This window comes from Salvelinus namaycush, chromosome 17 (assembly GCF_016432855.1).
Source record: "Salvelinus namaycush isolate Seneca chromosome 17, SaNama_1.0, whole genome shotgun sequence".
NCBI lineage: Eukaryota > Metazoa > Chordata > Actinopteri > Salmoniformes > Salmonidae > Salvelinus > Salvelinus namaycush.
The window spans coordinates 23,469,227-23,481,358 of NC_052323.1; the positions used below are offsets into that span (position 1 = coordinate 23,469,227).

General features: G+C 43.0%; 1 protein-coding gene across 2 annotated transcripts in view; it reads right to left on the reverse strand.

Annotated features, from left to right (window-relative positions):
* The window catches only part of snx25 (sorting nexin 25), a 57,609-nt gene extending 45,844 nt beyond the window's left edge, over positions 1–11,765 (reverse strand). Inside the window, exons 1-4 of one of the 2 annotated variants that reach the window (XM_039012471.1) lie at positions 11,511–11,761; positions 10,445–10,887; positions 9,854–9,938; positions 3,694–3,910 (exon numbers count right to left, since the gene is read on the reverse strand). In XM_039012471.1, the coding sequence (XP_038868399.1) occupies positions 3,694–3,910; positions 9,854–9,938; positions 10,445–10,753 (611 nt within the window). In that variant the 5' untranslated portion in view covers positions 10,754–10,887; positions 11,511–11,761. Of the gene's footprint in view, positions 1–3,693; positions 3,911–9,853; positions 9,939–10,444 lie in introns of both variants that reach the window. The other variant, XM_039012472.1, reaches the window with a different exon arrangement.
* Positions 11,766–12,132: the final 367 nt, after the last annotated feature.

Genomic DNA, 12,132 nt, shown 5'->3' on the forward strand with positions numbered 1-12,132 from the left:
AAACAAGCTGGGAAAGAAATGCATCCACTGTGCTAAATAATGAGCAGCATCTCCAGCTGGAAGTCTTTGGGCGAGAAGGACTGACTGGCTGAACTTCTGAAAAGCCTCATTTAAAGTTCAAGAGGGACCTCTGACATGACACAGACTGCTAGAGTAGCTCTGTCTGAACAGAGAAAATGTGGCACTGGCAACATACAAAATACATTATTATACCCCATAATACACAATATTAATCTAGCACAGGAAGATTATACAATGGACGCATCCCAAACGGCATCCAATAAAACTATCAGTTGATGGATGAGGACCACTTTCTTCCTTCTTTCAAAGTCAATGTGAGATGCAGAGCCAGAGACACACACAGTACAGAAACCAAGGGAAGCAGCTTGCTCACTGTGAGGACCCTACCTGCTCAAAGTCTTTCAAAATAGTGACATTTGCTGTAAATTCCAACAGGTTACCTAGCTGAGAGCAGAGTCCCTGCTTCAATGTTGACTGTTTGGAACTGGCCTACTGTTAAAATGTATCTAATGGATTGCTTATAGAAAATAATATTTTAATTGGTTGCTTCACTGTATTGTAAGTAACACTATGCATTTCGGGAGCTAAATGAACTAACAGACAGTCACAAGTGAGTAACTTATTTTAAAAAGGCATAATGAACACATTTAAATTGTGTTTTTTATGACTTCCGCTGCTCAGACAGTACAGGGCATTCGGAAAGTATTCAGACCCCTTGACTTTTTCCACATTTTGTTATGTTACAGCCATATTCTAAAATTGATCAGATTGTGTGTCCACCCTTAAATCTACACACAATACTCCATAATGACAAAGCAAAAAAAATGTTTAATCACATTTACATAAGAATTCAGACCCTTTACTCAGTACTTTGTTGAAGCACCTTTGGCAACGATTACTTGAGTATGATGCTACAAGCTTGGCACACCTGTATTTTGTGAGTTTCTCCCATTCTTCTCTGCAGTTCCTCAAGCTCTGTCAGGTTGGATGGGGAGTGTCGCAGCACAGCTATTTTCTGGTCTCTACAGACTCTTCCTACAGTTGGATCCGGTTAAAGTCCAGGCTCTGGCTGGGCCACTCAAGGACATTCAGAGACTTGTCCCGAAGCCACTCCTGCGTTGTCTTGGCTATGTGCTTCGGGTCGTTGTCCTGATGGAAGGTGAACCTTTGCCCCAGTCTGAGGTTCTGAGAGCTCTGGAGCAGATTTTCATCAAGGATCTCTGTACTTTGCTCTGTTCATCTTTCCCTCGATCATGACTAGTCTCCCAGTCCCTGCCACTGAAAAACATCCCTACAGCATGATGCTGCCACCACCATGCTTCACCTTAGGGATGGTGCCAGGTTTCTTCCAGAGGAGATGCTTGGCATCCAGGCCAAAGAGTTCAATCTTGGTTCCATCAGACCAGAGAATCTTGTTTCTCACAGTCAGAGTCCTTTAGGTGCCTTTTGGCAAACTCCAAGCAGGCTGTCATGTACCTTTTACTAAGGAGTTGCTTCCATCTGGCCAGTCTACCATAAAGGCCTGATTGGTGGAGTTATGCAGAGATGGCTGTCCTTCTGGAAGGTTCTCCCATCTCCACAGAGGAACTCCGGAGCTCTGTTGGAGTGGCCATCGGGTTCTTGGTCACCTCCCTGATAGCCCAGCTCTAGGAAGAGTCTTGGTGGTTCCAAACCTCTTCCATTTAAGAATGATGGAGGCCACTGTGTTCGTGGGGATCTTCAATGCCGAAAAAATTGTTTTGTACCCTTCCCCAGATCTGTGCCTCGACACAATCCTGTCTCGGAGCTCTACGGACAATTCCAACCAACCTAATGGCCTGATTTTTGCTCTGACGTGCACTGTCAACTGTGGGACCTTATATAGACAGTTGTGTGCCTTTCCAAATCATGTCCAATCAATTAAAAATTTACCACAGGTGGACTCCAAGTTGTAGAAACATCAAGGATGATTAATGGAAACAGGATGCACCTGAGCTCAAATTCAAGTCTCATAGCAAAGGGTCTGAATACTTATGTAAATAAGGTATGTTTTTTATTTGTAATACATTTTCAAAAAAAAATTAACAACCTGTTATCACTGTCATTATGGGATATTGTGTGTAGATTGAGGAGGACATGTTTTTATTCAATCCATTTTAGAATAAGGCTGTAACGTAATTTTTTGGGGGAAAAAGTCAAGGGGTCTGAATACTTTCCCCATTTCCCTGTCTGTCCTTGCTTTCCTATGAGTGAGCTCCACTTCTACGTGTACATATCCGGGGCAAATGGAACAGAGACTGTACAGTATCGTAAACACTGACCAGTAGCTCATCCCTTACGGTTGAAAACGGCAGATTTTGTCATTGATAAGCACCAAAATTGGAACACAGTGGCTGTAAAGTAACATGCTATACATGACGCCAGAGGTCACGTTCTCTGCTTCACAGGGATGCATGGGTTTTGACTGATAGAATCAACAGTAATTGTGTGACGGTGGGGACGCAGGGCTGTGTTCCAAACAAAAAACTACACGTGCACTTGCTTCTGTTCATCAATGGCAAAGCTAGTAGAGCTTAAAAAAAGCACCTGATAGCTGAAAGCTCTTTCCTTGAGTCATAAAAGCTCATTGAAATGACTTAGGAACTGTTCAGTTTGAAGAGGTGTGGCAACTTGGATACACCTCACACTCAAACCCTTGTCGTCGTTTTTCTCATCTTGCACCTACTCCAAAAAGTACTTTCAGATTTTGTTATTGACAAATGCTGTGAAAAGCACATTAAATGTAAAATGCACATAAAATCAGTGTAATGTTTGGTTAAAGTCTTGTGACATGTGAACTGCTGTGTCCTGATAATTTCCCCATAATCTCCAAAGTGTTCTCTTTCAATTGCTACCATGGTCATGCATATGCTTTTTATAGTTTACATCTGGCCCAATTCATATTGTGACGACCCTCCCACTCTGTCTTCCGTATTCTTTCTCTTGTTTTCCTTATTAGGATGTCGGCGGAGGGAGCAGGGAAGGCCGTCAGCGACATGGGACACACCTGGGCTCTCTCCATGCAGACACACTGTTAGATTTGTTGTGGCATTTTTGTGGCCGTTTGTTTGCTTTGGCACCTTTCAACACCCCTCATTATCACATTAATGTACGCAACCACTCACTTACGCTACTGATTACTGACGACACACACCATAGTTAATTGTATTTACATTACTTCAGTTAATAAATATATTTTTTGGTTATTCCTAATCTCCACGTTGTCTCCCTTTTTGTTATGGACTTCGAGCCGGTTCGTGACCATATCCAATTTCCAAAGGGGTTAACCAAACAGCTAAAACAGTCAGACAGTGAAGAAGCATCCTCTCCAGTCCAGTAGCATAAGTTTTAGTAAGAACCCTGTCCCGAGCTTTGCTCCATGGCCACAGACTAAAATAAGCAAGGCTGCTCTCCTTTCCTGAGGAAAGGGGGAAGCTGGGTAATGCCGAGTATTACAGAGTGATGATGACCACCTCTATATTCTCACCAGACCAGAGAGGCCCATGTTAGGGCCCCTGAACCTCTCCTCTAGCCTGCTGCTTGCTCCCCGATCGGTTTGTGCTGTCCTAACTCCTATGGTTGTCAAACCAACATGACTTGGCAAGACAGCACAAACAGATCTCCTCCTCCTCCTCCTCCCACACCCTCCTGTACCTGGTATTGGCCGTCTTGAGGTCACAGAAGTGTGCATGGAGGGTCTTGACGGTGTCATTGCAGACCACGTTGACCATGTCGACGTCTGCCAGGCGGCCCCGCAGCTGCTTGGCCATCTCCCAGAAGTCCTCTGACAGCATCTGGTAGAGCTGTCCCTCGTCGCGGCTCAGCGGCACATACCACGACAGGACATAGTCCCTGTAGCTGTAGTCAAACACTGGAGAAACAGAGAACAAGACGTGGTTGGTACACTGCTTGGCAAAATACAGGGTAAATTTAAGCAGAAGCATCAATAGAAATCTCTGCTGCTAAAGGGAAGCAAAACTCTGAAGTCTCTGTTCGGCCACAATCCGTCTTTATTTCACGGTGTAGGTTTACATTAAGACTGGATCATGTTGGACCATCAGCCCCACCTCCTATTCTTACTCAATCCTAGCCTAGTACATCAGCCACTAATAGCTAGCTAATGCTTACTAGGTACTATTGGAAACATTGCTGTGTGCTCATTTGGATATGGTCCTTTCAGAGCCTCGCCAAGCCGTAATGTTAAATAGAATTACATTTGACATTACTCTACCGGTTCCTCTGGTTAAACCAACTTATCAACACGTTGGTAGTGGGTTCACATTTCTAGTAGAGGTCGACCGATTATGATTTTTCAATGTCCGATACCGATTATTGGAGGACCAGAAAAAGCAGTTTGACTAAAATCAGACGATTTATATATATATATATAATAATGACAACTACAACAATACTGAATGAACACTTATTTTAACTTAATACATAAATATATTTAGTCTCAAATAAATAATGAAACATGTTCAATTTGGTTTAAATAATGCAAAAACACAGTGTTGGAGAAGAAAGTAAAAGTGCAATATGTGCCATGAAAAAAAGCTAACGTTTAAGTTCCTTGCTCAGAACATATGAAAGCCGGTGGTTCCTTTTAACATGAGTCTTCAATATTCCCAGTTAAGAAGTTTTAGGTTGTAGTTATTATTGGACTATTTCTCTCTACCATTTGTGTTTCATATACCTTTGACTATTGGATGTTCTTATAGCCACTATAGTATTGCCAGCCTAATCTCGGGAGTTGATAGGCTTGAAGTCCTAAACAGCGCAATGCTTGAAGCACAGCGAAGAGCTGCTGGCAAATGCAGGAAAGTGCTGTTTGAATGAATTCTTACGAGCCTGCTGCTGCCTACCACCGCTCAGTCAGACTGCTCTATCAAATCATAGACTTAATTATAATATAATAACACAGAGAAATACGAGCCTTCGGTCATTAATATGGTAAAATGCGGAAACTATCATTTCAAAAACAAAAGGTTTATTCTTTCAGTGAAATACGGAACCGTTCCGTATTTTATCTAACGGGTGGCATCCCTAAGGCTAAATATTGATGTTACATTGCACAACCTTCAATGTTAAGTCATAATTATGTACAATTCTGGCAAATTAATTACGGTCTTTGTTAGGAAGAAATGGTCTTCACACAGTTCGCAACGAGCCAGGCGGCCCAAACTGCTGCATATACCCTGACTCTGCTGGCACAGAACACAAGAGAAGTGACACAATATTATATAGTTAAAAAAAAAAAATCATGTTAATAGGCAATATTAACTAAATATGCAGGTTTAAAAATATATACTTGTGTATTGATTTTAAGAAAGGCATTGATGTTTATGGTTAGGTACATTTGTGCAACGACAGTGCTTTTTTCGCAATTGCGCTTGTTAAATCATCACCCGTTTGGCGAAGTAGGCTGTGATTCGACTTGAAATCGGCCAAGCCGATTAATCGTTCGACCTTTAATTTCTAGCACCTGAAACATACGCACAACCATGTAAATAGTGATGCATGCACACTAGCCGAGGTCATGCGCACTAGCCGAGGTCATGCGCACTAGCCGAGGTCATGCACACTAGCCGAGATCATGGCTGTGCGAATGCTTCAGGTGACAGAAACCTTAATCCACTAGCAACATGTTGAAAAGTTGGTTTAATAATACTTTCTTGTGGATATACAGTGGGGCAAAAAAGTATTTAGTCAGCCACCAATTGTGCAAGTTCTCCCACTTAAAAAGATGAGAGGCCTGTAATTTTCATCATAGGTACACTTCAACTATGACAGACAAAATGAGAAAAAAAAAAATCCAGAAAATCACATTGTAGGATTTTTAATGAATTTATTTGCAAATTATGGTGGAAAATAAGTATTTGGTCACCTACAAACAAGCAAGATTTCTGGCTCTCACAGACCTGTAACTTCTTCTTTAAGAGGCTCCTCTGTCCTCCACTCGTTACCTGTATTAATGGCACCTGTTTGAACTTGTTATCAGTATAAAAGACACCTGTCCACAACCTCAAACAGTCACACTCCAAACTCCACTATGGCCAAGACCAAAGAGCTGTCAAAGGACACCAGAAACAAAATTGTAGACCTGCACCAGGCTGGGAAGACTGACTCTGCAATAGGTAAGCAGCTTGGTTTGAAGAAATCAACTGTGGGAGCAATTATTAGGAAATGGAAGACATACAAGACCACTGATAATCTCCCTTGATCTGGGGCTCCACGCAAGATCTCACCCCGTGGGGTCAAAATGATCACAATAACGGTGAGCAAAAATCCCAGAACCACACGGGGGGACCTAGTGAATGACCTGCAGAGAGCTGGGACCAAAGTAACAAAGCCTACCATCAGTAACACACTACGCCGCCAGGGACTCAAATCCTGCAGTGCCAGTACATGTCCAGGCCCGTCTGAAGTTTGCTAGAGAGCATTTGGATGATCCAGAAGAATATTGGGAGAATGTCATATGGTCAGATGAAACCAAAATAGAACTTTTTGGTAAAAACTCAACTCGTCGTGTTTGGAGGACAAAGAATGCTGAGTTGCATCCAAAGAACACCATACCTACTGTGAAGCATGGGGGTGGAAACATCATGCTTTGGGGCTGTTTTTCTGCAAAGGGACCAGGACGACTGATCCGTGTAAAGGAAAGAATAAATGGGGCCATGTATCGTGAGATTTTGAGTGAAAACCTCCTTCCATCAGCAAGGGCATTGAAGATGAAACGTGGCTGGGTCTTTTAGCATGACAATGATCCCAAACACACCGCCCGGGCAACGAAGGAGTGGCTTCGTAAGAAGCATTTCAAGGTCCTGGAGTGGCCTAGCCAGTCTCCAGATCTCAACCCCATAGAAAATCTTTGGAGGGAGTTGAAAGTCCGTGTTGCCCAGCAACAGCCCCAAAACATCACTGCTCTAGAGGAGATCTGCATGGAGGAATGGGCCAAAATACCAGCAACAGTGTGTGAAAACCTTGTGAAGACTTACAGAAAACGTTTGACCTCTGTCATTGCCAACAAAGGGTATATAACAAAGTATTGAGATAAATTTTTGTTATTGACCAAATACTTATTTTCCACCATAATTTGCAAATAAATTCATTAAAAATCCTACAATGTGATTTTCTGGATTTTTTTTTCTCATTTTGTCTGTCATAGTTGAAGTGTACCTATGATGAAAATTACAGGCCTCTCTCATCTTTTTAAGTGGGAGAACTTGCACAATTGGTGGCTGACTAAATACTTTTTTGCCCCACTGTATAATCTAAAACTCAAAGCATCATAAGGACCAACCCCGCAAACAACCAGTAGAGTAGATTCAAATTGTATTCAACATTCCAGCTTGTAGAGGGCCTGAACGGACCTAAATTAAACACTGGGTTCTCCCAGAGAGTGGATTTGCTTGCTATATCACCTGTCTGGTCCAACAGGTTAACCTCTATGGTGCCTATGCCAACCCTATACCCTTTCTGATTGCTCCTTAAGCCAGTTGTGTACTAGCCATCTAGGCTACAGTTTACTCTCCTGGTTGGGGAGATGTACTTCTTCAGTGGTACTCTCTCTGTGACATCAGCATAAGGCAGTAGCCATACAGACAGTAGAGAGACAGTAAACACCCTTCTTCTGGGAGGACCTCAGCACAGTACCAATGCTGGCTGCCAGGTAACAGATGTTCTTCAGTCAGGGGATTTACACAAACACACCCAAACTACTGGAGCCTGCAGCCACTCCATACAGACAGTGCCACTGTCTGCCATGATACGGAACCTCTTCCATATCAATGAGAACATACTGTACGGAAAGACAGGTCTCAAGACACTAAACCCAAAGCATGCCAAGGTCTGACTGCAGCTACATTTCTGTGTTTCTATAGAGAGCCAGACAGCACTGTATGGAGCACAAACCCAGGTAGAGTAGGGCGCTATAGCCTAGTCAGACATATCCCAAAAATGAAAGGCCTTCAATTTGCTTTGCTTCAGACTGACAGTGCCTGACTCCACAGTGAGCCCTCTACAGGATATTGTGAATAACTTAAACTCCCATAGTGTGGAGAGAAGTGGGAGGTTGGTTGAGCTCTTGTTGAAAACACTAACATAGTCAGTGAAGAAGATCAGTTTATATCTCCTGGATGGCTTCAATCACTCCCTACATAAGAACCACATGATGGTAATGCCAGTGATGGGGTGACCTGCCAACCACCTTGGTAATTCATTAGCATTAATACCAGTGAGCTCCTCCTCAATGACCCACCCTTACCCAACATGTGATAGGTCAGAATGGACCTTGCTATGGCGTTGCTCAGATATGATCAGAAAGGAAGAGGCGGGGCCTCCCGAGTGGCGCAGCGGCCTAAGGCACAGCATCACTACAGCCTGGGGTTCAATCCCAGTGTCACAACCGGCAGTGACCGGGAGTTCCATAGGGCGGCGCACAATTGGCCCAGCTTCACCTGGGTTTGGCCGGAGGGGCTTTACTAGGCTCATTGCGCTCTAGCAACTCTATGCGGACGTCTTGAGATCTGTATATACTGGAAGAGGTGAAGCGAGAGAGTTCACTCCAGTCAAAATCTGTCCACAATAAGCAGACCGCCTGTCTTCCCGCCTTTGGGACAACAACTCCTATTGTTAGGGCGGGGAACAGGCCATCATCTCAGTATATACAGATCTCTGATATGATATAACATTTTTATCACAATACCAGAGGGGGTAGACAAGACAGTAATGCCTTTCTGCATGACTTCCTGCAAATACATGACAATATATCAGTGTAGAGCCAAAGTGTAGGCTACCAAATTCCAGCCATTAAGTAAGCGGTTCAATCCTCAAGCGAGGCTAACAGCTGCAAGAGACGAGTGGATTGATAAATCTAAATTGCCGGAGAACAATCTCCTGCTGTATGAATAAAAGGAGTGGTGTGTAAAGTAAACAGCATGTTGGTTAAACACAGGGCCAGGGAGGACAGCAAATATCTCCGTCCCTGTCCCAAATGGCACCATGTTCCCTTTATAGTGCACTACTTTTGACAAGGGCCACCATGCTCTCCTCCATGGACCCTGGTCAAAAGTGCACTATAAAGGGAACACTGGGCCTTTCTTCCCCTCCAATCATGTGAGACCCTCTATCACACAGCTTCAACAGATTCAGTAATCCTATCCAACATAGGCTGAACGAGGTGGGGGAGGTTGGGTCAAACTTCCTTCGTTGTTCCTTTCTGTAATCAACATTTTAATAATACCATTTCTGATTGGTTTCTGCCTGGTGGGTATAATAAGTGCCAGTCATTAGGGTTAATGCTACCTTCAATAAGGGGCTTGTGATTAACCATCCATGCAGTAACACACAGCAGCTTGTTAAATACAGTAATACACATGTAATTGTGATCTCATTACCAGGGGACAGCTTTTGTTTGCCAGTAGGGAAAGTTATTTGAAAGGCTATCTTCACCATGTAAAATGTAAATGAGAAATGTTGTTTGGGGTGTGAGCAGATGTGGTGCTTAGTGAATGACAATGTAGTGATCTCAACTACATACTCCTTGCGTCCTCTCTCCTCATTTCCTTAAAACCCATTGGAGAAGGTCAGAGGGAAGGGACCTGTGGCTTTCTCATCCAATGGGTTTTGAGAAGGAGACGAGGATCGAGGAGAATGCAATTGAAATCTTCCCCGTGTTTCTTACACCAAGTGAAAGGAAGCTGCTGATCTCACAATCTCTTCCTGCGAAGAGGAAGGCCTATTCTAGGACTGCCGACTCCACACAAATGATGGTTCTGCAGCATTATATTTGGGGTTTTAACCACCAAACACTAACCTTCTTTAAGGGCCTTGTCCACATTGTGTGATACCACCACTCTTCTTGTCTGCGCAGACTCCAAAAGTGGCACGGTGAACCTTCCCTGCAAACATAACACAAGTACAAAGGATGGAGTCCCAGCCGAAGGTCAATAACGCTCTCTCAGCCCATTGCATGCATACAAACAAGATCATTGACAAAGGACATAATCTAACAACCTCAAACAGAAATTGATAAATAATGGAATAGTTGAATGGGCAGTGATGTCCAACCCAGACAGGGAAGTGACTGAGGTAGTATTGAGCAACAAGGATATTTCTAAACATAACACCCACACAGTGTCATGCAGGAGATACAAGACTGAGATAAAGACCGCCTATGCTTCAAAGGTCTGGCAGACTGTTGAAGCTATAGGCTATAACACAACATGATAATGTGTCATCACGCAGGACTGAACAACACAGTAATGAATGCCTATAGAGGTCTACTGTATTGAATTTAAAATGTCTCACTCTGACACACAACTCAGTGGCCATAACAAGGATGACATGGAGAACAATGAAAAGACCCATGACATGAACATGAATAAAAACTATTCAGGATGCTTACCATTAATTTGTTAAACAAGTCCAACAGGTAAGTAGACTGTCTCTTTGAAGTTTCAAATCGGCTGATTTTAGGAGGTCCCTTTTTAACGAGGAGACCAAAGCTTCCCAACAAGAAGCAGAACAATGCAAAGGAGATATAAATAAAAAGCTTCAGAAAAAATGACGTTATGGTGAGCCCCCCATATCCAAACTGAAAAAGTAATGCTGCGGCGATTCCCAAGCAGATGACGGGCAAGAAACGAAAAGAGGAACCGATGGAGGCGGCGCTAGACATGGGGGCATCGGTGCTGCTCCTGCCAGCAAAATGCATGCTGCTGTCAATGACATCTCCTCAACACCGACAAGAGAACAGGCTTTGTGTTCCTCGCAGTTGGATCTTCATTCAAACGCATTTACCATATTTAGGGAGAGACGGCACCCAAATATTGACATGGGATATTGGACCTTAGAGATGAAAAAAAAAACATTCCCTTGTTGTTGTTAGCCTCCTATGTCCATGTAAAGGTCTGGGCATTGACGTCATTCTATGAACCTAACTAGTCTATGTTTCTCGTGCCATCAGATTTGCATCGCAAAGCAAGCAAGTTTCCGGTGTTCCATGTAAACAATATCTCAAACCTAGCTAGCTGGGTTGGTAAGCTAGATACCAAATGCAAGAAAGCAGCGAGCATGTAAGTTCATTACAGTTCAATTACCTAACTAGCTAGCTAGCTAGCTAGCTACTTAGCTGGCCAGCTAACGTTACGTTTACAACTCGACAAAATCAGAAAGGTGGGTAAGGCTTATTTGGCTAAATAGCTAACGTTACATTATATAGCCAACAGGCTCTGTCCGCAGCTAACGTTAGCAAGCTTGCTAATTGCTAACAAACTCCATCAGCAATTAGCTAGCTAGCAGCTAACTATGTGCAGGTAAATGCAAGCTAGCTTTAGTTAGCTAACTAGCTTGCGTGCTACCTGAAACAGACCTTTCTCGATATTTTATCTCTAAACAAAATAAATATCAAAATGCCACTGGTTGGAAAATTCCTATTCCTGAGTATCCATCGACACAACTGATGATGACACCTGTGTAGGCGAGGCGATGGCTGGCCGTTTTGTTATCGATTGTCCTCTATCTTCAGCTGAGTGTCTAGTTTCCTGTTATTAACTTGACTGACACATTTCTTTCTACACGTGAAATCTGCCGACCAATCAACGTGGCGGTGTCAACCGCACAAACCAAATCAGGTGTGTATTCATTACGCCGATTCTGTTGTTAAATGTTTCGTCTGTTGAAAAACGTTTTGCAACAGAAACCGTTAACTCCAACCGCTCTTCCGCGTGACATAAACGCTGTTGGGTTCCTCAACGGAAGTTCTAGTTCATTTAAATGTTATGGTTTCTACAGTTTGCCTTCCCAATCTGCACATCTATAAATTACCAATTCTACCATGCTCTAAAGTGGAGTGAACTTCTTCCAGCCACTTATTTTATTTTTTGGGGGCGAGACACAACTGAACTACAACTTCCGTTTAAGAACAAAACGGAACTCAACAGCATTTGGAGTTAACTGTTGCAAAACGTTTTGCAACAAACGAAACATTTTGCAAAACAATCGGCATAATGAACCCCAGGGGTGTATTCATTAGTCAAAACAGTTGCAAATTAAAACAAGTTTCTATAGAACAAATTCTGGTAGTTTTGCAAC